Below are 27,026 nucleotides of genomic sequence, written 5' to 3' on the forward strand. Positions count from 1 at the left end.
ATCACGATTAATTACTCAGACATTATACATTACCGTGGCATTTCTTACTTCGCTTAAGTCTGTGTGGAGAGAAATAAACTGGATTAGAAGTTGATATATTGATATTATGAAAAGAAATGGATCTGTTTATATGACCTGCAACCAACAGTATGATTTGAGATAGTTTACATGCATGACAGATACGAAAAGAGTACCGGCAGCAACGGAAAAAGCTGGTCAGCTGTAAACAACTATAGCCATCGAAGAACACATCCACAAGCTACTATTAGTTGTTAGCACATTTTACAGGAACAGTGTGCCGTGGCTTCTCTTACCTGTCAAACTTGACTTGTTCCACATCCCTGGACGGTCTGTTTCACCGATGGGATGTACATAACATGATGTGGGAATGTATTAATAAAATAAAAATGGACAAAACTGAATTTAGTGGTATATTTCTCGCCAATAAGTGGCTCAGTACAAATGTAATTTATTAAAATTTTCAAGTTCTTGTATACAAAAATCAACAGTCTTTGTCAGTGATCTCAAATTTCTGAACTTGCTTACGTAACACTTTTATACAGTCTATGGTTTCGCTTCTTTTCTGTTGTGCTGATCTTCACTTTCGTGTTCTGATGTGAGTCGTTGTTGAGCTTCCATATCCTTCTCAGAAACACCATCTTTCATTTCTTTTGCCATAGACTTAGGGAAATTCCACTCTTGAACTTTGGCTGATGATTTGAAAAGGTGTAGCAAGCCTGGAGCTAAAAGGATGCCTGCTGATATAAGGAAAACTTTCTTCCACTGCTCAGATGATTGCTGCAACAAATTTTTTTTCATGTTAGAAAGTAATTAATTCCTGAGAAATGTTGAAATGCTGCTCCTTTCAGGATACTTAACACAAGAACTATTTGAGAGCTATTTAAGAAACTCTATTGAAGGAACATTTACATTACCAGAATATAACATTTTTATATGCACTACCTCGAAGCAGGAAATCCATATTATTAAGGTCACAGCTATGCAGTTACAATGCCTAGGGTATGTTAAATGCTGACTGCAAAACGAATTAAGTTTTGTGTGTTCAACACAGATTGTACAACCTCTGATCAACTCTAACCTCCTCATCTAAGAAGATGCTTGACTGCATCCTCAATGGTTTTTGTTTTATGAGTGTTAGGCCAGGGTCAAAGCCAAATTATGTGCTTAAAATTTCGTCTCCCAGTGCTTCAGACATCATCAAACGCCTTAAGGATTCAAGTAACAGTTTCACACTTGAACAAGCTCGGAAAGGCGAAGCGTTTATTTGTATCCAAGCAATTGTCCGTTCGTGACGTCATCAGACCGCCGACCAGTGATATTGAGTTTGTAGTAGTGAATAGTTGGTGCTGTTTGCTTCATTCAGCGCAATAACCCACAACTTGCCTAATTTCAATCCTTCTTCTGTTCTGTTGCGCTCAGAAATAAGCCGTCGTCCATGGCGTGACGTCTCTAAAACAAAAATCTCCAGGGTCCCAAATACTGGCTGTGAAAGCCTGCATTGTGTACTGTGTGATTACATTTTTTTCCTCAAATTATTTCGCTGTCATAGCTTAGAGTTTTTGTTTGCTTCTATTTTACACTGAATTTCAAATATTTCAGAGAATTAAGTGAGTATGTTAATTCTAATTCACAATAACTAAAGACGAAAATGTTGAAGAAAGTTCACCGTTAGGTTTACAATTAATACTAAAGAACATTCAATCAAATATTATGCCACAATTATTGCTTTCTCTAATGCGCACGTTGTGTATGTTACCTGTAACTTCAGAACTGCTTAGTAAGATCTTTCAGTGAGTAATACAGTTCGCAAAGCTGGTTGATTAACTTTCTAATCAACATAAGTAACTGGGAAATAATTGAATTATTCAGTGCCCTATTTACTCTTTATTTGTAACTCACTACCTGTGTAGAGACCGGGCCATACAGAGTGAGATGAGAAAACTAAAAATTTAACTTGAAGGACGAAGGTGATTGGAGGAAAGGAGGAATGAGCTCATGGGAACGGTAAGAGGCAGACTAATGGTGTTTGAGGTTAGCAGACTTAAGCGCTAGTGCTGTTGTGTGGACTGTTTCTACATAATTAATAGAAATTGCCATTTAGATGTGAAGATCCTGATGACATGAGCTGTGAAACAGCTAGTGACATCACTGAGTGCACATAGTTGAGCTCCTCTCTGACCACAGTTTGGTGGTGGACATTCGTAAGAGTGGTCTATTGGTTACTGGTCATGGCCATGTAGAACACACTGAGTGATTGTAGTAAATACGTCGAATGACACAACCCATTCAGAGGTTGTCTTGTTCTTGGACATAGAATGTGATGATGAAAATGATGGAACTGAAAGTAGTGTGAGATACATGGGACAAGCATGTTTTCTTCCAGATGCATATGAGTTTTTTGGCAAAGATCTGGAAGACACCATGGCAAAAAAAAATCCCACTCTGGAAGGAATGGGAATGGATTTCAGCACCATATTTCTAATCCCAGGATATAATCAAAGGTAGCTGAAATCATAGAAGCGACTTTGGTTAAGTTGTCCAATTTGATTACATGGCAGGTAAAGTAGGGAGAATTGGTTAACAACAAACGTGACATCGACTAATTGCAAGGCAATAATCGCTCTTTCGTCAGATACTAGGTTTTTTGGTAACTAAGCTACGTTTCTCGCCCCTTTTATATGCCTGTTGTTTAACTCTTTCTTTGTATGATTATCATACTACTTTGCATCTCCATGCAGCATTTTATACTACCACAAATATTTTAAATTTTAGAGCTGACCTTCAAAAATAAAGTCAGTTTAAATATTTTAGATATTTTTACCTTTTTAAAACATAAACTGGAGAAGACTGTGGACTGGAACTATTTGTAACTTACAGAATCTGTGTTTACTTCTAGCATGAAGAAGCCATCAAATCTATGTCTTTTACAATAGATTTCACTCCTATTTGAGATCTGTTCAGTATCTCTGAAAGCTTTACAAAAATTTCCTTCACTCATTCCCTCATTCACAACGACGATTTCATTGCTGTTTATGTGCTTATTCAGCTCTCGACACCAACTTACAGTGAGTAGTTAATGAAACTCCTTCCATTATTTTTATTTCATCCACAATTTTCCAAGAATTATGTCTTGGTACAATATGTGTTGCTTGCCTACAGCATTAACCAAATATAATGTTATTTACGTAACCTCAGAGGTTACTACGAGTGCAAAAACTACGAGTCACACAGGAAAAAATATCACTAGATGCCAGTGAACAAATAATCGATCGAAGATTTCAGCAGACTCTGCAGGCATTCGGTGCGACTATCCCCCTTGGTGTAACAAAGCAATGAAGTATTCTTATATCTACCATCAAATGTCTCCACAGAGCTTCTTGTGAACATTAGTTGCGTACTTCATTATTTTTCCTCACAGCTGTTCACAGTCATGTGTCATTAGAGGAATGAATACACCGTCTTTCATGGCACTCCATAAGAAAAGTCACTACGAGTCATGCCAGCTGACTAAAAGAGCTCGAAAGGGAGAGGACATCTAATCCTTCCTGCAGAAATCTGCCATTAAGCTGGTCATGTAGAATGATACTGTTAACTATAGCATTTCTTGCTCATCTTATGTCTTATGTGTTTCACTGATTTGTTAAAAACTTCCTTCACTACACATGGAACCTTCAAAAAATTTGTTTCTTGTGCTCAAAGTAAGTGAAAGTTGATCTATGTAATTAATAATACAATCCGTTCCTGTGACATATTTCAGTATCTCTCTGTTCTCACTAAAAAAGGTGATGGCAGGAATGAAGGAGCAAAAAACCCCAACAGAGAAGAAGTTATTTAGTGGGAACATCAAGCCTAATTTTATGATAATGCATGTGGCATTTTTTAAACTTTGAACAGTGACAACCAGCTTGTTCATGTGTGTGAAAATCTAATACTGATATTTTCTGAAGTTTATATTGTGCAGTTAAATAAACAGACTACAGCTTGCTTTAGCAGCATCTTCCCCTTAAATACAATTTCCTCAGCTGATTCTTGTTTGTTGGGTGTGAATAATATACTTGTCTCATCAGCAAAAAGCACTAGCTTTGCTTCTACATATATATATAGAGTGGCAAGACTGAACCCTTTGGGACACCATTTTTGATACCTCCACAGTTAGAGGACTCTACTGATTTTTGCAGACTATCTTTACTGTTAATTTCAATCTTCTGCATTCTTCCAGTTAAATATGAATTAAACCATTTGTGAGCTATCCCACTCATACCACCATACTTAAGCTTATCTAGTAGAAATTAATGCTTTGCACAATCAAAAGCCTTTGAAAGAGTACAAAATATCCCAATGGGTGCTGTTTAGTTATTCATTGCATTTAATATTTGATCAGTGAAAGAATATAGAGTATTTTCTGTTGAGAAGCATTTCTCAAAACCAAATTGACATTGTGTTAGTACTTGATTTTTACAAATATGTGGTGCTACTCTTGAATACATTACTTTTTCATGAACTTTGGATAAAGCTATCAGAAGTGAGATTGAGCAATACTTGTTAGCACCACATCCATCCCTATTTCCACCAATGCCTTAACAATAGCGAATTTCAGTCTATCTGGAAAAATGCCCTGTTTCAGTAGGCTACTACATATGTGGCTGAGAATCCTACTTATCTGTTGGAACTTTTAGTACTCTGTTGGAAATGCCATCAATTTCATGTGAGCTTTTACTTTTGAGTGAATTTATTATTTTCCTAATTCCAGTTACATTGGTGGGTTGAATTTAACTTTTATCAAATTGCATAGTTATTGCCTCTTACATATACTGTCTTGCATTTTCTAATGAATAGCTGGATCCTATTTTCTCTAAAAGACTTAAAAAATTACTATTAAAATGTTTTCTACTTCTAACATCTTGTTAACAAACTTTTCACTAAGTTTGATTGAAATACTGTCTTCCTGTGCTCTTGGTTGCCTGTTTCCCTTTTAAAAATATTCCATATTGTTTTAATTTTATCAGATGTGCTAATCTCAAACATAATGCACATACTTCTGGACTTTTTAATAACTTTTCTTAATACAGTGCAGTAGTTTTTTTAATGTTTCACTGTTTCTGGATCATTACTCCTTCTAGCTATAAGATACGTTTCCCTTTTCTGCTTGCAAGATATTTTTATCCCTTCAGTAAGCCATGGTTTTTTAGATGGTTTCTTACAATTGTATTTCACTACTTTCTTGGGGAAACTGTTTTAAAATGTACCCACAAAGGTATCATAAAATAGGTAAAATTTTAAATTCCCTGTACACTTGATCCCAGTATAACCGTCGCAAGTTTTCCCTTAAATTTTCAATTGTTACATCGTTGATTGAACGTGCTATTTTTGAGGACTGTTTTGCATTACTGTATGGAACTATGTCCTGTAATGTAACTAGCTGTGCATCATGATCAGACAGACTATTCTTAACAGGAAAAGTCTTTATTTGATTAAATTTATCTTGGTCTATAAAAAATTATATAGCAGTGTGCTGCTTTCCTGTAACACGTGAGTGGGAAAATTAATAACTGACATCAAACTGAAAACCAAGTAATACTTCGAGGTCACGCTTTCTATTAGACTCTTTCAGAAAATCACATTGAAATACCCACAAACAATAATTTGCTTCCCTCTGTCTGACAGATAGCACAACAAAGAATCCAAGTTTTTGAAAAGTAGTTGAAAATTTCCCACTGGGGACCTATACACAGCTACAGTTACAAAAGTACCAGCATTTAGTTTAAGCTCACATGCACATGCTTCTCTATATGTTGCTCTACATAAAATTTTTTCGTTTCCAAATTTTTCACACTATGACAGATTTTAACATATATTGCAACTCCTCCTCTCTCCATAGTGTCTCTACTTACATGTGCTGAAAGCTTGTATCCACCTGCGTTTACCATTCCTATAACTGTGAGTATATGATGTTCAGACAGGCGTAGTACATCTATTCCACCCTCAGTTTCTAAATCTTCTAAATAATCCCGCGTCTGGCCATCCTGATTTAGGTTTTCTGCGATTTCCCCAAATCGCTCCAGGCATATGCCGGGATGGTTCGTTTGAAAGGGAATGGCCGACTTCCTTCCCCATCCTTCCCTAAAATAGTTAGGGACTGATGACCTTAGCAGTTAAGTTCCATATGATTTCACACACACACCTTCCCTAATCCGATGAGACCGATGACCTCGCTGTCTGGTCTCCTTCCCCAAAACAACCCAATCAACCCTCTTCTAAATAAACAAGAAGCTCTTCTGCTTTGTTTTTTAATCCCCTGATATTCTGAACCAATATACAAACGTTATTTTTCACTGTGCTTTTATGAGAATCTTGTGGCATACTATCATTATTTTTCACTGTACTGTTATGAGAATTATGGGATATTTTAACATCTCTAGTACGTGCTTGTCTGAGCTGCTCATTAAGCTTGATTTCAATCAATGTTGGGAGATTGGACACTGATCTTAGCCTAAAACATAGGTACTCCTATTAGTTTCAGAACCCCTTTTAAAGATTTTGCTATCGTCCCAGCCAAGTTACCCTACCCTTTCGTAATGAATGCAGGCCATGTCATGTGAAGTCCCACCTACCAGTAACCAGTACTATCACAGAAACAAAACCTTTGACTGACAAAGCAGCTGCCTGAAGCAGCTGATTTAGCTCCGTATTGACTCTCGTGATAGAGCTGTTCAATTGGGACCGATCACACCACATGAAAGCAGGAACCAGGCCAACATTTGTATGGTTCATCACAGATGCTATTTTTACTAGGTCACAATCAAGATTGTACCCCTGATCCCTATCGATACTGTTTCCTGCTCCAACCACTACCACAACATAATTCTGCTCTGTAAAATCCTTGCACAATGATCATACATCCTCTACCACTTCGCTAAGACATGCACTGGGCTTGAAAATACTTGTTAGCTGGTACCTGTCAGCTAATTTTGTTTGCAAGGTCTGCCCCACCCCTCTTCCATGACTACTACTTAACAACAGAACTTTCCCCCTACTTGTGACGTTTTTTGAAACTGCTGGTTTTCTTGTGAAAGTCTGTTGAGTGCTGACTACACTTACATCTACTTGAGCTTCGTCCTTAACTGACTGATGTAGCAAGGCAAATCTGTTGTTTGTGCCAATGATGAAATCGTCAAATACTGTTCTCTTTCTGTAGCCCCTGTTACGTGATACCACTTCCGTCCTGTTTTCACCCTTCTCCCCCCTTAACCTCATCAGTTCCTCCCTAGCACAATCCAGTTCAGCCCTAAGGGTTCTAATCTTCCCTTCCTGTTTGGCTATCTTCCTATCACTCGAAAATAATTTGCAATACTAGGAAGAGACCCATTTACTTCCCCAATTCCCATGCCACTACATTCCCCCAAATGTAACCATCTGTCGCAACTGCTGTACAAAACCCCAGAACTAACTTTCCTTTGGCAACTCAAACACTTCTCGCTCATCGTTGTTTACAATATTTTGACAAAATTTATCTAGGCAATAACAGTAATATTCAACAGATCACAGGAGTCACTAAAGTTATGTGGAATACTAATATACGTGTATACTATTAATATAATAACATAATGCACTTAAATTAACAGTTAAAAATCAAAACTTGTATATCCAAAAAACTAGACCTAAGATCTTGTATGCACGGTGTGTGCTTTACGTGTTTTGAAAGGAAATAAAGATAGGACTTCAAACCTTTAATTCCCCAAGTAGATACGGCACTAATAAATATACGTATAATGAAAATAACGTAAATTGTTCACTTATACTTAAGCAAATGTCTTAAATTTGTATGTAAAACTGCATCTAAAGTACGTGGAAACTGACCCTTAAGTTATGATTTTTTTTCGAGAAATACTTTGAAACGAGTGAAACCTTCAATATATAATACGAAACAGGCTCTAATCAACTTCCTTAGAGTGTAATATTAACTTAATTGACAGTTATTATAGAATTAACTAACTATCTTCACGAAATCAATATTCTAGCGTGTTTGGTCTGCGCCAGGGCTGCCAACATTCTTCTGTTGTTTTAATTTTTCTGTACATACAGCATTGATTGATTAACTCGCCACATAATAAAATCACGTGATTTACTTTCATTTGAAACATGGCATCTGTTGAAACTTCCTGGCAGATTAAAACGGTGTGCCGGACAAAGACTCGGACTCGGGACCTTTGGCATGTGCTCTCCATATGAGCTACCCAGGCACGACTCACGACCCGTCCTCACAACTGTAATTCCACCAGTGCTTTAGTAGACCACTTGCCCACGAAAGGCAAAGGTCCCAAATTCGAGTCTCGGTCTGGAATACAGTATTAATGTGCCAGGAACTTTCATATCACTGCAAACTCCGCTGCAGGATGAAAACTTCATTATGGCATCTGTTCACGTAAACGACGAGAATCAAATGGTGGCGTTTTACATAAGTATGAACTCTTAATCTTGTGCCACAGAAAAATAAGTTACTTCCCTGTGTTTGTGTATGATGGCTTGTAGACTTGCGCTTATGAATTTTTGTAATTTATAAACTGAACTTCGTTAGGAATAGAAGGTGTGTGTTAGTGTTATCTAAAATATGGTGTCAATTACATCAACGAACAATCACCATCCCACATCAGTTAGATTATCAGCTTTGTGGTGATCAAGATTGGTGCTACCGAGCTGACACTTCAAAATACATGTCAGTTCTGTTGCAATGACAAAATTTAAATGTCAAAAGCATTATTAGGTTACAGAAAATCAAAGTTATCAGATATTACTAAGAACAGCATAACTTACATTTTTGTATGTCAAAGCACCAACAACTGCAGCAGACATAAACCCTGGAGTCACACAAATCATATTACCAATGCCCACGAGTACACCTGATCATAAAAAAAAAAAAAAGCAGAGTAAAATTTCAGCAGCAGACATTTCAAGAGTTATTCATAAAAAATATGATTGCAACAAAGAACGTTGCAACTAACATTTCTCCTATGCACTTTTTGTCTTTATATTTTGACAGTAGGCTGGCAGGACTCTGAAAATGTAGATGGAATAACTGCAGATGTGAAGCTCTCTGATGCACTGAAACATTTTTAGGTCATTGTCCTATATGAGTATGTTTACTTTCTCCTAGTTTCCATCTAGTTTAATTTTAAATATAATAAAGAACTTCAAATAATCAATGAATATGTATACAGTCACAGCACAAATTACTTTAACACATGGTTCATTACGTGTGCCAGTTGGGTACTTCCGTCTGAACTGCTAAGGTGAATGTGAAGATAGTCTGCCCAGATAATTCTGCATTCACGCCATCCCACTGGTTTAAGCCTTTGCTGACCTTCTGGCCACTGCCTCACATTACCTTTTCCCTTCGGTCTTCTGCACATAAGACTACTTCTCCATTCATAACCAGTACAGCCTCCTCCTACCATTCTTCCTCCCACGCCCCTACACCCCTCATGCGCTCTCTCTCTCTCTCTCTCTCTCTCTCTCTCTCTCTCTAAGCACACACACACACACACACACACACACACACACACACACACACACACACAGAGAGAGAGAGAGAGAGAGAGAGAGAGAGACAGGGACAGAGACAGAGAGATGTATACATTCTTTAGGTTAGTTGTTGCATTTCCGTTATTATAAGTACAATTAAATTCTTATATTTTACTACAACCCTCGCTTATATACAAAATGGACGTTATAAACAGTTTCACCTTAAAACTGAAAATGTAGCTTAAATGGTATGCTATGAGAGCGAATCTGTGGAGAGTTTATGTAGATTTTCTGTCTGTTCAGTGGGGAAATGCTATATTATCCACAGTGTGCTGTGAATTCCTTGGACTGACTGATTCAGTAATGAAAAATTTATCTGATAAAATAGAGTAGAGAATATTTTCACTTACAAAATATGATAAGACTGGATGTTTTCTCCACGTATTGATTGTGACAAGGGGGTAAGAATGGTTTACTTCAGCATATCATTGCTTGATGTGTATGAACATATGTACAGGAAGTTAAACAACTGTTCAACTTTTGAGAATGTTTGAAGATAGAAATTTATTCCGGTAAGTAACTGCTAATGTTCCAGCTGAAAAGAATGTATGGGAAGGAGAGACTATACATGAACAGTTCTGAGGTCATCAGTCCCCTAGAACCTAGAACTACTTAAACCTAACTAACCCAAGGACATCACATACATCCATGCCCGAGGCAGGATTCGAACCTGCGACCATAGAGTAATAACTAAACCTTGTGTTGTTTTATTCAGAGGGTGTCAGTATGTATATGTGTGGGCTCTGTGAAGATATTGTATGCAATGTGCTGTATTTAATAAATGAAGTTTTTTAAAAAGTGTGTAAATGTCCGTTTTTCACTAAATCCTAGCATGTTACACTTAAATCTTAGCAGGATATGGGACCAGGTTAATTAAAATTGTAACTGCAGAGAAATAAGAACTAAACTTTGTGCTGTAACTTTTTAAAGTTATCTCCAAGAAACTGATTTCTCTGAGGTTATTTGTTTCACACACCCAATGATGGATTCAAAGAGAATAATTAACATCGGACGTCAAGGGCAAAACGAACTCGACTACTTGGAAATACGAAATAAGTATTTGTTTGCTATCAATTCCTTGCACACTTGACGCTGTGGAAGACAAGGTGGTGAAACCTAATGTACTTTTGGGAAGGGTAGCCGCTGACCAAAGTGCAAATCAACACGAGTCTCGGCTGACAGTTTTAATCTGGCAGGAAGTTTCATATCAACGCACACTCCATTGCAGAGTGAAAATTTCGTTCTGGAAACATCCCCCCGGCTTGGCTAAGCCATCCCTCCGCTATATCCTTTCTTTCAGGAGTGCTAGTCTTGCAAGGTTCGCAAGAGAGCTAATGTGAAATTTGTGGTGGGGGGGGGGGGGGACTTGTTTGGGGGAAGGGACCAAACAGCGAGGTCAGGAACCATCCTAGCATTTGCCTGGAGCGATTTAGGGAAATCACGGAAAACCTAAATTAGGATGGCCGGACGCGGGATTGAACCGTCGTCATTCCCGAATGCGAGTCCAGTAGTTTGGAAGGTAGGAGACGAGTTGCAGGAGGAAGTAAAGCCATGAGCAGAGATCGTGTGTACTACACCTACATTTATACTGCGCAAGCCACCCAAAGGTGTGTGGCGGAGGGCACTTTACGTGCCACTGTCATTACCTCCTTTTCCTGTTCCACTTGCGTATGGTTCGCGGGAAGAACGATTGCCGGAAAGCCTCCGTGCGCTCTCGAATCTCACTAATTTTACATTCGTGATCTCCTCTGGAGGTATAAGTAGGGGGAAGCAATATATTCGATACCTCATCCAGAAACGCACCCTCTCGAAACCTGGACAGCAAGCTACACCGCGATCCAGAGCGCCTCTCTTGAAGAGTCTGCCACTTGAGTTTGCTAAACATCTCCGTAACGCTAACACGCTTACCAAATGGCCCTGTGACGAAACGCTCCGCTCTTCTCTGGATCCTCTCTATCTCCTCTGTCAACCCGACCTGGTACGGATCCCACACTGATATGCAATACTCAAGTATAGGTCGAACGAGTGTTTTGTAAGCCACCTCCTTTGTTGGTGGACTAAATCTTCTAAGGACTCTCCCAATGAATCTCAACCCGGCACCCGATTTACCACCAATTAATTTTATATGATCGTTCCACTTCAAATCGTTCCGCACGCATACTCCCAGATATTTTGCAGAAGTAACTGCTACCAGTGTTTGTTCCGCTATCATATAATCATACAATAAAGGGTCTTTCTTTCTATGTATTCGCAATACATTACATTTGTCTATGTTAAGGGTCAGTTGCCACTCCCTGCACCAAGTGCCTACCCGCTGCAGATCTTCCTGCATTTCGCTGCAGTTTTCTAATGCTGCATCTTCTCTGTATACTACAGCATCATCCGCGAAAAGCCGCATGGAACTTCCGACACTATCTACTGGGTCATTTATATATATTGTGAAAAGCAGTGGTCCCATAACACTCCCCTGTGGCACGCCAGAGGTTACTTTAACGTCTGTAGACGTCTCTCCATTGAGAACAACATGCTGTGTTCTCTTTGCTAAAAACTCTTCAACCGAGCCACACAGCTGGTCTGATATTCCGTAGGCACTTACTTTGTTTATCAGGCGACAGTGCGGAACTGTATCGAACGCCTTCCGGAAGTCAAGGAAAATGGAATCTACCTGGGAGCCTGTATCTAATATTTTCTGGGTCTCATGAACAAATAAGGCGAGTTGGGTCTCACACGATCGCTGTTTCCAGAATCCATGTTGATTCCTACAGAGTAGATTCTGGGTTTCCAGAAATGACATGATACGCAAGCAAAAAACATCTTCTAAAATTCTACAACAGATCGACGTCAGAGATATAGTCCTATAGTTTTGCGCATCTGCCCGACGACACTTCTAGAAAACTGGGACTACCTGTGCAATTTTCCAATCATTTGGAACCTTCCGTTCCTCTAGAGACTTGCGGTACACGGCTGTTAGAAGGGGGGCAAGTTCTTTGGCGTACTCTATGTAGAATCGAATTGGTATCCCATCGGGTCCCATTGGACTTTCCTCTGTTGAGTGATTTCAGCTGCTTGTCTATTCCTTGGACACTTATTTCGATGTCAGCCATTTTTTCGTTCGTGTGAGGATTTTGAGAAGGAACTGCAGTGCGGTCTTCCTCTGTGAAACAGCTTTGGAAAAAGGTGTTTAGTATTTCAGCTTTACGCGTGTCATCCTCTGTTTCAATGCCATCATCCCAGAGTGTCTGGATATGCTGTTTCGATCCACTTACTGATTTAACGTAAGACTTGTGCTTGGGTAGTTCAGTCAGTAGAGGACTTTCCTGCAAAAGGCAAAGTTCCAGATTTTGAGTGTCTGTCTAACACACTGTTATAAGCTGTCAGGAAGTTTCAATGGTTTACTTATTTTAACTACAGATATATCAGCGGCAACTTTGCAGAAAATAATTTGGCTGAATACAGTTCATGAGATATGAGCAGAACTGCATAAAGTATTTGATGGTGTGTCTGGAGGCAAAGTTGAAAACCTTTTCTTGCAGTTCTTTAGTTACAAAACTGCTTCCGAAGACGATATTGCAATACATATTTCAAAATTGAAACAGTGAATGGCTACAGATATTGTAAATAACCCATAAATGCCTAATTTATGATTTTAAAATATTGGGTTGTTACTATTTTTGTTTAAATCGTGTTGGATAATAATGTATAGAGATTGAAGAACAATTGTTCATCTGACAAAACAGTTGTGGGCCTGTGAGAAAACTCTGAGGACAAAGGATAATGATTTTAGTAAACAAGAGGCCCTCACTACGGATTTATCCAAATAAACGCCTCAGCATAAATCCGATGAAGAGAAAGAATAAAAGAAATTAAAATTTCAGTAACATAAGAAATGCAAACATACAATTAAAGTGTGCAGAAAGTGGGTAGCTGATGGCATTCCTGCAAAACCAGTTAATATAGATAACAGCGTGATACTTCCTACTGTGACATCCTCTGTGGTGAACTCTTAACGCAGGAATGGTGGCTGCTACATAGACAATGATGCAACTAGTCACATTACAAATGATAGAATGTTTTTCAAGATTTTTGAGCATTTTTCAACTGGACATTCAGTAGCTACAGCTAATGGTGACGCAATTGAAACAATCAGGAAAGGTGCAATACAATGAAGCAGCAGTTGAAGGAAAATGGCACAGTTATTCTGGCAAGTGTATGGTATGTACCTCAGATTCACAAGAATCTATGTTCTTGCAGCACACTCAAAAAGTAAAGTCATATCAACTGCTGAAATTTGTAGTTTCAAGATTGGTCAACCCACTAGACTAGTAGGAGTCCATGATCACTTTGGAAAACTTATAAACAGGCTGTGAGAAACGTCAAAGCTACTTCCCTCAGTGAAGTCAATGACAGTAGGAGAGACAAACATGAAAGCTCTGGATACCAGAACGAGTTTCATGTGAAGTTCGTACTTAGAAGAGAGCTAAATATCAAGGTGGAAATCGACAGTGGAACCGCTGAAGGCTGTATTTAGGGCAAAGCTCATTGTTTATCATGTAGAACCAAGAAGAGGACAGTGGCACCAGGTGAGCTTTCTCAAATCGATCAGTTTGAAGATTTTGTGTCAGGATGTCGGTATTTTGTATTTTCAAAACATGGCTGTACAAAGCTTAGGAAAACATATTTAATCAAAGAAAAAGGTGGAGTTGTAGAAAAGTTAACCCATTTCGTAGTTGAAGCACAAGCTGCATCAATGAACTCGAGAGTGACAATGCAGAAAATTTGACAACAGACAAGGAAAGTAAATTCTTTGGAACGAAAGTATAATTCAGCACTTCACAACGCTCTACACTCTGGAACACAATAAATGTTGGGAGGAAGAGAACTGTACAGTTGTTGAACTTTCCAGAACCATAATGCATGAACATGGAAATATTCCATAAAAGCTTTGGGTGCAGATGGTGAACACTGCTGTCTACACCTTGAACCGAACAGGGCCCTTCAGTATTGCAGTAACTTGTATTAAATGTTATTGCAAGAAGACAAGACTGCAACATTTGTGAATGGTAGGCTCCATTTGCCATGTCTATATTCCTAAACAACAGAGAAGGAAAATGTATCACAAAGGAGTGAAAGGAATTCTTATTGAATAAGATCACAATGAAGATTACAGAATTTATAGAAGAGGAGTGCAAACTCCTTAGATCACAAGATTTTATCTTTCGGGAGATACCATTGAAGAGCAAGTAAGATTCACTTTTTCGGTTTTAATCATCAGGATCCAGCACCTCAGACTTAGTACCAGTCTCTTATTGATAGTGAGAGTGTCGAGGAAGACAGTTTCTTGAACGTAGATGAAGACCCTCAGGAATAACGTCAGGAAGACAAAAGTGAAGTACCCTTACCATATCTACGTGACTGTTTAACTCTTAGAACTCGACAAAAATTTAGAGACTATGTGATGCATCTCTCAACATTTTTCCAGAAACGTGCAGCGAAGCCATGAAGTCTGTTCATAAGGATTTCTGGAAATAAGCCATGGACTATGAAATAAATGCCCCTCAAAAAATAAAACGTGGGACCTGGTTGAACTGACACCTGGAAGCAAGCCCATTCCAACAGATAGGTGTACAAAGTGAAAACAAATGCTGATGGCTCAGTCAATAAATACAACACAAGACTGGTGATTAGGGGTGATTAGGGCATGAAACTTGTACAAATTGACGTTTTCATTGGTTTTCTTTATGGTGGTTTGAAAATGAAATTCATATACAGACTGAAGTAGGCTCCTCGTTGCTGGATTGAGAAGTTCAGTAATCATTTCACAAAATTAGACTTACGCAGATGTGAAGATGATCCTTTTCTTTTGATGAAACAGAAAGAGTGTAAGAAAATATTATTTGTGCTTTGTGTTTATTACAGTTCGATTGCGGCTAACAGAAAACTGGAACTTCAAGAATTAATCAGCGATTTAAGAGAAAAATTCAAAATTAATTCAACATCTGTATTATTTTTCTTAGGTCTGAAAACTGATTAACAGTAAGATGGACTATACACGTAATGCGAATTCATTGCGCAGAGATGATAAAGCGCTTCAGCATGAGAAACTGCGAGTCTGTAGCTACTCCTGTTATAAAAGACAATGACACAGAAGAAAGTCGTTACTGACGTTTCTGATGTGTGGGACACAACCTGATACCGCATATGCTGCCAGTATTGTATCAAGAAATCTTTAAAACGCAACAGAGCAGAGTTAAAAGAATTCTAAGATATCTGAGATGCAAAACAAATTATGCACTAATTATAAAAATAGGATTTTGCAATTTCACAGTGATAATGATCATGGTGGTGATCTTGGATCAGCGTGCCCTACATCAGGTGTTATTTATCCTTACTGTGGGCCACCTGTCTCCCAGGTTAGTCAAAGGCAGTCTTCTTTTACCACATCCAAAACTGAAGCTAAGGTTGTGCCTGCCACTGAAGCTGCTCGAGAAATGGTCAGCATTAATCAGTTCTTTTGATAGAACTGGGTGAGTTAAAAGCAACAGCAAAATCACAGATTGACAATGAAGCTGCTTTCCAGCTTGCCCAGAATGCTGAATTTCAGCAAAGAACCAAACATATTCTTATAAGGCATATCTTTGTTTGATAATTATTTAGTACTGGTGAAATTGCAGTTTCAAAAGTAGACTCTCCAGAATAACGATTGTTTTCCATTAGTGTGGCCGAGCGGTTCTAGGTGCTTCAGTCTGGAACCGCACCACCGCTACGGTCGCAGGTTGGAATCCTGCCTCGGGGATGGATGGGTGTGATGCCCTTATGTTAGTTAGGTTTAAATAGTTCTAAGTTCTAGGGGATTGATGACCTCAGATGTTAAGTCCCATAGTGCTCAGAGCCATTTGAACCATTTTTTTCGTATTAAATTTCCATATCAATATTGGAATTTGCATTTTATTAAATAAGGGACAGTGCTGATTTACGAGTATTTTACTTATTGGATACTATTTGATAGCAAAAGCTTGTATTTTTGCATTGAGCAGTTGATAGTACATATTTGTGCAGCTTCAGAGGTTGCAGTGTGCACTCTACCATATTTAATAAAGGATTTTTTTCCAGTGCGTAAATACATTGAAGCCCCAAAAGACTGGTACAGGTATGCATATTCAAATACAGAGAGACGTAAACATGCAGAATCTGGAGCTGCGGCCGGCAGCGCCTATATAAATCAGCAAGCGTCTGGCGCAGTTGTTAGATCGGTTGCTGCTGCTACAATACCAGGTTATCAAAATTCAAGTGTGTTTTAACCCGATGCTATATTCGGCGCACGAGTGATAGGACAAGGAATCTCCGAGGTACCGATGAAGTGGGGATTTTCCCGTGTAACCATTTCGCTAGTGTACCGTGAATATCAGGAATCTGGTAAAACATCAAATCTCCGACATCGCTGCGGTCGGAAAAAGATCCTGCAAGAACTGGACCGACGACGACTGGACAGAATTGTTCGACGTGACAGAAGTGCAACCCCTTCAGCAAATTGTTGCTGATTTCAGCGCTGGGCCATCAACAAGTGTAAGCGTGCGAGCCGTTTAACGAAACACAATCGATATGGGCTTTCGGAGCCGAAGGCCCTCTCGTGTACCCTTGATGACAGAACGACAAAAAGCTTTACGCCCCGCCTGGGCCCATGAACACCGACATTGGACTGTTGACGACTGGAAACATGTTGCCTGGTCGGACGACTCACGTTTCAAATTATATCGAGCGGATGGATCTGTACGGATATGGAGACAACCTCATGAATCCATGGGCCCTGCATGTCAGCAGGGAACTTTTCAATCTGATGGAGGCTCTGTAATGGTGTGGGGAGTCTGCAGTTGGAGTGATATGCAACACCTGATACGTCCAGATACGACTCTGACAGGTGACACATACATAAGCATTGTGTCTGGTCACCAGCATCCATTCATGAGCATTGTGCACTCCTAAGGACTTAGGCAATTCCAGTAGGACAATGCGGCACCCTATACGTCCAGAATTGCTACAGAGTGGCTCCAGAAACACTCTTATGAGTTTAAACACTTCCACTGCGCACCAAACTCCCCAGACATGAACATTATTGAGAATATCTGGGATGCATAACAACGTGCTGCTCAAAAGAGATCTCCACCCACTCGTACTCTTACGGATCTATAGACAGCCCTGCAGGATTCATCGTGTCAGTTCCCTCTAGCACTACTTTAGGCATTGGTCGAGTCAATACCACGTCGTTTAGCGGCGCTTCTGCGTGCTCGCGGGGGGCCTACTCGATATTAGGCAGGTGTACCAGTTTCTTTGGCGTTTCAGTGTATTTTTCACTAAATTCTAAAAGGTTATGGTTAAATCTTTGCAAAATATAAGTAAAACACATTACACCGTTATTCTTGACAGTTTCTTGACTCTGTTAAAATATATTATGACAATGAAGGTTCTGCTTCATGACAGGACCCTTGGAGTACAATGCAACAGTGATTAACAGTCTCTGTAGCAAGTAAATGTACTGTCATTGCAAATTCTATGCTTACTGGAGAAATTGGGACTGAGGTCAATGTATGTAGATAAAGCTCCAGCTGATTCAGCTCCACTCATAGCAAGAGCTGTGGTGAGACAAATAGTGGCCATTACTGAACTGCAGCCGGAGAAGGCCAACCCCAGCATGAATAGTCCTTGAAGAATGTTCACTGTCAACAGAAAAACACAAGCAAGATAAGTACAATGAAACAGATCACCACTTAAAATAAAACTTAATAAGCTATAGTATATATTGCTCATTATATAATATGAAATGTAGTAATCATGGCTGGATCTGTTGCACCTGCTACAAACCTTTATAGACTTGAAATAAACAATGTGTCATTGATGCAATCTGAAGTTAGCTAGATACCAAAAAATATTTATTCGTTCTAAAATAAATAGTGCATTTATTTCTAGCAGTGCTGTCAGTTTTGTGCTTCTGATTCTTCAGCATGAAATTGCTAACATGAAAAATTTCATAATTTTTTTGTACAAATAAAGATTTGATTTTTCTAGGGTTCTCCCAAATTATTCTAGGTGATTTCACAAATGGTTCTATCCAATAATCCTATTCATTACTACATTTGTTAAATGAAGTAAATTTTCATGTGCATGTTTTACAATAACGTTTTCATTCTGGAGTTTCATTCTTCAATGTGTCGGCACTGAAGAGACAGTACATTTCACTTCAAGATGGCGAAGTTTTATTAGGCAGCACAACAAGAAGATAAATGACTGATATCACATGTACTGTTATGAAATGATAATTAAATCAAGACCATAAGCTGTCGACAGTAGTTGATATACGTCAACTGGAACAGTTGAAAATGTGTGCCCCGACGGGGACTCAAACCCGGAACCTCCTGCTCACATAGCATACGTTCTATCCATCTGAGCCACAGAAGGCACAGAGGATAGTGTGACTGCAGGGATTTATCCCTTGCACGCTCCCTGTGAGACCCGCATTCCCAACTTAATGTCCACACACCACATTCGTAGTGCCCCTGCCCATTACACTCATTACTCGCGGCAGACAGTCTTACCAAGTCCCGTAAGAGTTCCGGCAATGCATCATCACAGGAAAGGAAAGTCAATGGCCGGTTAGCCTTAACTATATGAAGATGGTATCTGTTCTTTCAGACATGTCCGAAAGAACAGACACCATCTTCATATATGTGCTGTTATTTTAAGCAACACGCGTTAGGCAACCGCATACACACCAATTCTCGCACTGCAACAGGTAGAGACGTACTGTCTGCTGGAGATTGTGGTATTCCAACCATTGATCGTTCGCAACGATGCCAATGAATAGGTGTGGAGTGACCTGCGAGCTGGGTTCGCTACAAGACATCCCCACGAAAAAAAAAAAAAAAAAAGTTTTTACTGACTTGAACTATGAGTGTCTGCCAGATCGAAACGGAACCTTACTTTCCTTCTGTAACGCATTTATATTGTTGCTGGATGATCGTGGGTTGGCTGGTTTCATGAGGTGACTGCCGCGTCAGGGTGGGTGGTGTCTGGTCAGCTCCCAAGCGGGAGGACCTACTATGAATGACGTAGCAGATCTCGCCACACCAGTGTGGCCGACGTCCTGTGTTCATGGGTGACCTGCCCTTGGTGGTGTATTTTGCACTTAGGTAGGTGTGCTGAGAATGGGCGATGGACACTACTGTGCCTACTTCTTCGGTGGAAAGTGTGAGTGTCCTATCATTTCGTCCCTTAACTGCCTATGGGCCTTGTGAGGGCATTTCCATTGTTGTGCGCAGCGGACCATACTGGAGTAAAACGCACTCCATCGTTGCCAGGTCTTTGGAAATCTTGAACAGAACGCAAGTGGCCAAAGTGTTATTTGAAAAACTCTCTTGGTAAATGCAGAGGTTCTCTATACGCCAGCTGCGCTGGGGAGGATTGCAGGTCTTCCTTTAATGCACTGTGCAGTCCCAAAAGTATTGCTAGGAGGGTGTCAATCCACGAATCCGTCGTGTGGCGCATTATAATTATCTTATAGTAACAGTGTATGCACTCTGCAATGCCGTATGATATGGTGAAGTCCTTGTCAGGTATATTCCTTACAAATGGGCTATTACACGAAAGATATCTACCACCCACTGACTACCCTGGTTGGAAGTCACTTGCTGGGCACAGCCAACACGTGAAATATAACCACAGATGTACGTGTACGCCACGTTCTCTGCAATTTGCACTTCCAGTCGGAATACCTTCGGCCACCTTGTCACCTGCTGCACATGTAGATTGAGTGCCATGAGACATTACCAGTAGTTTCACGCAAATTGGAGTGGACCTACCAAGTTCAAGTGGATGTGCTAGACCACGTCAGGGGGAGGCATAATGACTGCCAGAGAGCACAGTATTCCCAGAGTTGGTCGTTGCTACTTTGACAATGGATAGGTGTGTGGGGATCTGCGAACTGAAGTAGCTACAAATGTTTTTATATTATTGTGATTACTGCAAAAAGTTTTTTTTGAAATTCTGCGTTCCTCTATTAATTGAATAAAACTATTTCACACCTCTGAAGGGACCCCTTCATGATTTATCTATGTTAATACACTATCTAAACAATCGTAAATCTCCCAAAGTTCTTCACTGACTCCTTTCAAATTTTGTCACAACACTGCACTCAAGCAAGTGCATGTTTTTAAATATCTACTGGAACACTATGTGGTATATAACTTTTGATCGCAGAGTATATATATATATATATACAGGGTGTTTCAAAAATGACCGGTATATTTGAAACGGCAATAAAAACTAAACGAGCAGCGATAGAAATATACCGTTTGTTGCAATATGCTTGGGACAACAGTACATCTTCAGGCAGACAAACTTTCGAAATTACAGTAGTTACAATTTTCAACAACAGATGGCGCTCCGGTCTGGGAAACTCTATAGTACGATATTTTCCACATATCCACCATGCGTAGCAATAATATGGCGTAGTCTCTGAATGAAATTACCCGAAACCTTTGACAACGTGTCTGGCGGAATGGCTTCACATGCAGATGAGATGTACTGCTTCAGCTGTTCAATTGTTTCTGGATTCTGGCGGTACACCTGGTCTTTCAAGTGTCCCCACAGAAAGAAGTCACAGGGGTTCATGTCTGGCGAATAGGGAGGCCAATCCACGCCGCCTCCTGTATGTTTCGGATAGCCCAAAGCAATCACACGATCATCGAAATATTCATTCAGGAAATTAAAGACGTCGGCCGTGCGATGTGGCCGGGCACCATCTTGCATAAACCACGAGGTGTTCGCAGTGTCGTCTAAGGAAGCTCGTACCGCCACAAATTCACGAAGAATGTCCATATAGCGTGATGCAGTAATCGTTTCGGATCTGAAAAATGGGCCAATGATTCCTTTGGAAGAAATGGCGGCCCAGACCAGTACTTTTTGAGGATGCAGGGACGATGGGACTGCAACATGGGGCTTTTCGGTTCCCCATATGCGCCAGTTCTGTTTATTGACGAAGCCGTCCAGGTAAAAATAAGCTTTGTCAGTAAACCAAATGCTGCCCACATGCATATCGCCGTCATCAATCCTGTGCACTATACCGTTAGCGACTGTCTCTCGTGCAGCAATGGTAGCGGCGCTGAGGGGTTTCCGCGTTTGAATTTTGTATGGATAGAGGTGTAAACTCTGGCGCATGAGACGATATGTGGACGTTGGCGTCATTTGGACCGCAGCTGCAACACGGCGAACGGAAACCCGAGGCCGCTGTTGGATCACCTGCTGCACTAGCTGCGCGTTGCCCTCTGTGGTTGCCGTACGCAGTCGCCCTACCTTTCCAGCACGTTCATCCGTCACGTTCCCAGTCCGTTGAAATTTTTCAAACAGATCCTTTATTGTATCGCTTTTCGGTCCTTTGGTTACATTAAACCTCCGTTGAAAACTTCGTCTTGTTGCAACAACACTGTATTCTAGGCGGTGGAATTCCAACACCAGAAAAATCCTCTGTTCTAAGGAATAAACCATGTTGTCTACAGCACACTTGCACGTTGTGAACAGCACACGATTACAGCAGAAAGACGACGTACAGAATGGCGCACACACAGACTGCGTTGTCTTCTATATCTTTCACATCACTTGCAGCGCCATCTGTTGTTGAAAATTGTAACTACTGTAATTTCGAAAGTTTGTCCGCCTGAAAATGTACTGTTGTCCCAAGCATATTGCAACAAACAGTGTATTTCTATCGCTCCTCGTTTAGTTTTTATTGCCGATTCAAATATACCGGTCATTTTTTAAACACCCTGTATATATATATATATATATATATATATATATATATATAACAATTGAAGATGTTGAAATGACAACATCCGCTGCTGACAAGAAGAAGAATACCATAAAATCTGTCGCTGCACACTCTCTACTAGATGGACCCGCTGTCTTCTGTGGATGTAGACTTAACTTCAGTATTGACCTTAATAATACATTCTCCCATGGGAATGGTTGGCTAACCGTCGCAATTGTACGAGGTGGTACAGGCGTACCCAATATACATATATATATATATATATATATATATATATATATATATATATATATATATATCAAAAGTATCTGGATACCCACAAAAACATACGTTTTTCATATTAGGTGGATTGTGTGCCACCTACTGCCAGGTACTCCATATCAGCCACCTCAGTAGTCATTAGACATCATGAGAGAGCAGAATGGGGCACTCTGCGGAACGTGGTCAAGTGATTTGGGGTCACTTGTGTCATACGTCTGTACACGAGATTTCCACACTCCTAAAGATCCCTAGGTCCACCGTTGCCGATACGATAGTGAAGTGGAAACATGAAGGGACACGTACAGCACAAAAGTATTCAGGCCGACCTCGTCTGTCGACTGACAGAAACCGCCGACAGTTCAAAAGAGTAGTAATGTGTAATAGGCAGACAGCAATGCAGACCACCACACAGGAATTCCAAACTCCATCAGGATCCACTACAAGTACTATGACAGTTGGGCGGGAGGTGAGAAAACTTGGATTTTATGTTCAAGCGGCTACTCATAAGCCACACATCACGCCGGTAAATGCCAAACGGCGCCTCGCTTGGTGTATGGGGTGTAAACTATGGACGACTGAATAGTGGAGCGACGAATCACAGTACACAATGTGGCGATCCGATGGCAAGGTGTGGGTATGCCGAATGCCCGGTGAACGTCATCTGCCAGCGTGTGTAGCGCCAACCTAAAATTCGGAGGCGGTGGTGTTACGGTGTAGTCGTGTTTTTCATGGAGGGGGCTTGCACCCCTTGTTGTTTTGCGTGGCACTACCACAGCACAGTCTTACATTGATGTTTTAAGCACCTTCTTACTTCCCACTGTTGAAGAACGATTTGAGGATGGATACTCCATCTTTCAACACGATCGAGCACCTGTTCATAATGCACGGCCTGTGGCGGAGTGGTTACACGACAATAACATCCCTGTAATGGATTGGACTGCACAGAGTGCTGACCTGAATCCTAAGAACACCTCTGGCATGTTTTGGATCGCCGACTTCGTGCGAGGCCTCGCCGGCCGACGTCGATACCCCCCTTCAGTGCAGCACTCCGTGAAGAGTGTGCTGCCATTCCCCAAGAAACCTGTCTGAACGTGTGCCTGCGAGAGTGGAAGCGGTCATCGAGGCTAAGGGTGGACAACACCATATTGAATTCCAGCATTACCGGCGGAGGGCGCCACGAACTTGTAAGTCATTTTCAGCCTGGTGTCCGGATAATTTTGATCACATAGTGTATAATAGTGAATTGTTATCAGGAGCCAAGAAAGTTGTATTTGTGGCTTATCGAGTTATGGTTTGAATTCTATAACAGAATCTGAATTTGCAATGATAATAAATAATGCTCAAGCAAGAGGGAACTGGGATGATGGGAGAGGAGAGAGGGGTGCAACAAAATGGACATAGAAACCAGAAAGAAGGAGACAGACAAAGAGAGGGACCAGAAGGAGATGAAAGGAAAGGGAGAGGAGAAGATGGACATAGAAAGGGGGGAGTAGATGATGGACACAGAGAGGGAGAGTGATTGGGGGGGGGGGGGATGCGAAGATGGACAGAGGGAGGGAGGAGGAGGTAATGCACAGAAACAGGAGGAGAAGGGGGTGGACAAAGAGAAGGGCAGGAGAAGAAGGACAGAGACAGGGGAAAGGAGATCAGGACGTAAGCAAATTCCCACATATATTAGAGATGTGTGCTTTCTTTCCTTTCCATTTAACCAGAGTCACCCATAGAAACACGTCCAGGAACAGCTAATTACTTAATTGAAATAAAAAATTTGGATAAAGAATTATCACGTGTTTTGTGAAATTATTTGTCTCAAAGAAATAAAATACATTAATGGAACATCTGAAATGCACTTCAATAATACTCAAATTCATATATAGCAAATGAGGGGCTATGACCTTTTGGATTCTGAACATAATCAAAAAGGTTTCGTTCTGATAAATTTAAAAAGTTCACACTAACTGAAAGACTAAAATTCAAAATAAATAAATGTTTTTCCAATCTGTTATTTTTCTTGAAATGAATAACTGGTTTTAGCTCAGTCAGAAGTTGCATTGAAATGTATATTTTTTATTTCTTAATGGTGCGCTAGTTACAGACACCTGTGTCCATTTTCAAACCATCCATACAGGCGATATCCTATGCACAGAATCTGCCTCTGCAGTAATCAAAGCGATATATGGGCGTCTTAACAACAACAAAATGCACCTCATGGGACGAACATTAAGCTGTCGCCTGTAATTATCACACTTAAAGAATACGTGGTGTGAAAATGGACTCAGGTGTCAGAAACCAGTCACCATGAAGAAATAAAAAATGTACTTATCAGTAGGGTCCGGATTTTAATGACAAGTCATATTTTTTTCTGAACTATAGGGTGAATTTTAGAACAATTTATACACAAATCTAGGCATTTTAGTGTCGAAAAATGTATTTTGATTTTGCATATAAAGTCATATTTCAACAAATTTTAGTAATAGGTCACATTGAGGCTAACTTTTAATATAATAGGTCATATCTCCGTCAAGTTTTGCCAAAAATGCATATACCGTTTTTCCCGTACCTTACGGGACACACGAATAAGAAAATGAATATGTTCCTCACGAGACAATATTTTACGTGCAGCAGCATGCGGTGCTTCAGTTTGGTGGAGAGCCTGTGACCATCGTGCGTTGGATGGGGCGAGGTAGCACACACAGGGTTTGTAAAAAATTTTTATGGGGTCTTGCCGCTGTAGGTGTTGATTTTAGCCTTTGACTATGCCCATTTAGGCAAGCTGTTTTAAATTTGTTCTGAAGAAGGCGTAGTTACCCACGCTGAAACCTACGTAAACACCAGGTAGTTTGTGCAATCGAGGCGAATCTTTCATAATTATTGCAAATGTTGTTGTTGGTGTTCTAAAAGTTGATGGCCCTGGAGATATGTTCCTGCTAACGCGTGAAGCTCTCGATAGAGTAAACAATTCGACGATTGCTACTTTGTTTGACTACTCTCTGAAGCTACTGTGGCCGGATGGTGTGAAAAGAGAGCAACGTTTTGCTGCCTGTAACAGATTGTGCTTCATGTACGGCTAAAGCAGCCAAAGGGCTTCAGATTCTCTACTTGCCTTGCATATGCGTTGCACAGAGTTGCCGAAGAGGTGCTATCAGATTGCCCTGGCATGGACAAATTAATTTCCTGTGGCAAGAAAATCTATGTGAACGCTCCGCTATAGGTGCATAAATTCAAGGAACAAGCACCTTCAACGCCCCTCCCACCTAAACCTGTTCTTACACCATGGGGTTCTTGGCTTAATGCTGCCGAGTATTACTGCACCAACTACACCCAAATTAAGACAATCTTCTGTGAGCTTGATAGCGATGAATCAAGTGCTATCAGAATTGTGAAAGAAGCTTTTACAGATACATTGTCTCGAAACATGGCATAAATCAACGCAAATTTTTCAAAGCCATCAAACGACTGGAAGCTGTTGGCACTCAGCTATTTGAGGCCCTGAGTATTGTGCAACTTGTGCAGAGTGAGTTGGTTCGGGCTCGTAGTCATGTGGTTGACAAAGTGAAAATCAAATTGTGAAGTGTTCTCCAACGGAATCCTGGATATTCTATACTGTGCAAAATTAGTGACCGTCTTTCAGGGCATGCTGCATTATTTGAAGGTACTGAAACAAAGCTGAACTCCAGTGACCTGGCTGCCTTAAAATACTCTCCAGTGACGTCTTGTGAAGTGGAAAGGAGCTTTTCCAGGTGCAAAACTATCCTCAGCGACAACTGTAGGTCTTTGACAATGGAAAACCTGAAAATGCACCTTGTGACCCAGTGCAACTTTGCAGATACTGAAGATTGACATACAGTATTAAATAATGTGAACCGCTTTAAACGCTATGTAGAAATAAAAACATTGTTTTACTGTTTCGATAGATGATCTTTTCACTGTATTTTGTGTTTAGAAAATAAAACATTCAGACATTCAAAAAATAGGTGCAAATTAGCCACAAATCCTACAGAAAGAAAGAATTATACTTACAGTATTTTGAGAAGGAATTTTGTATTTCTTTATGGTGAATAAAAAATTAAATAAACAAACAAGAATTCTCTAAATAAACTTCTATTAAGTCATATTTTATTTTTAAGGTCATATTTATGTAAGTTTTAGGTCATAAATGCTCGCATATTTCACTTTCTTTTAGGTAATTAAAATCTGGGTCCTACTTATCAGTGCCCCTTATGACAGAGCTACCACTATTTGTTCAATTGTAAGACAAGTTCCGGACATATTTTTCATTTGCAGCATGTTGCAAGTTCCTGTTATTTTTCTCTTGGGCAGATCATTTACCAAAATATTTAAACTTTTT

General features: G+C 40.1%; 1 protein-coding gene across 1 annotated transcript in view; it reads right to left on the reverse strand.

Moving 5' to 3' along the window:
• Positions 1–444: 444 nt before the first annotated feature.
• The window catches only part of LOC124596168 (sialin-like), a 146,549-nt gene continuing 119,967 nt past the window's right edge, over positions 445–27,026 (reverse strand). The window contains exons 8-10 of the mRNA XM_047135206.1: positions 18,156–18,311; positions 8,833–8,918; positions 445–798 (exon numbers count right to left, since the gene is read on the reverse strand). Of these exons, the coding sequence (XP_046991162.1) occupies positions 565–798; positions 8,833–8,918; positions 18,156–18,311 (476 nt within the window). The 3' untranslated portion in view covers positions 445–564. The remainder of the gene's footprint in view (positions 799–8,832; positions 8,919–18,155; positions 18,312–27,026) is intronic.

Source organism: Schistocerca americana, chromosome 2 (assembly GCF_021461395.2).
Source record: "Schistocerca americana isolate TAMUIC-IGC-003095 chromosome 2, iqSchAmer2.1, whole genome shotgun sequence".
NCBI lineage: Eukaryota > Metazoa > Arthropoda > Insecta > Orthoptera > Acrididae > Schistocerca > Schistocerca americana.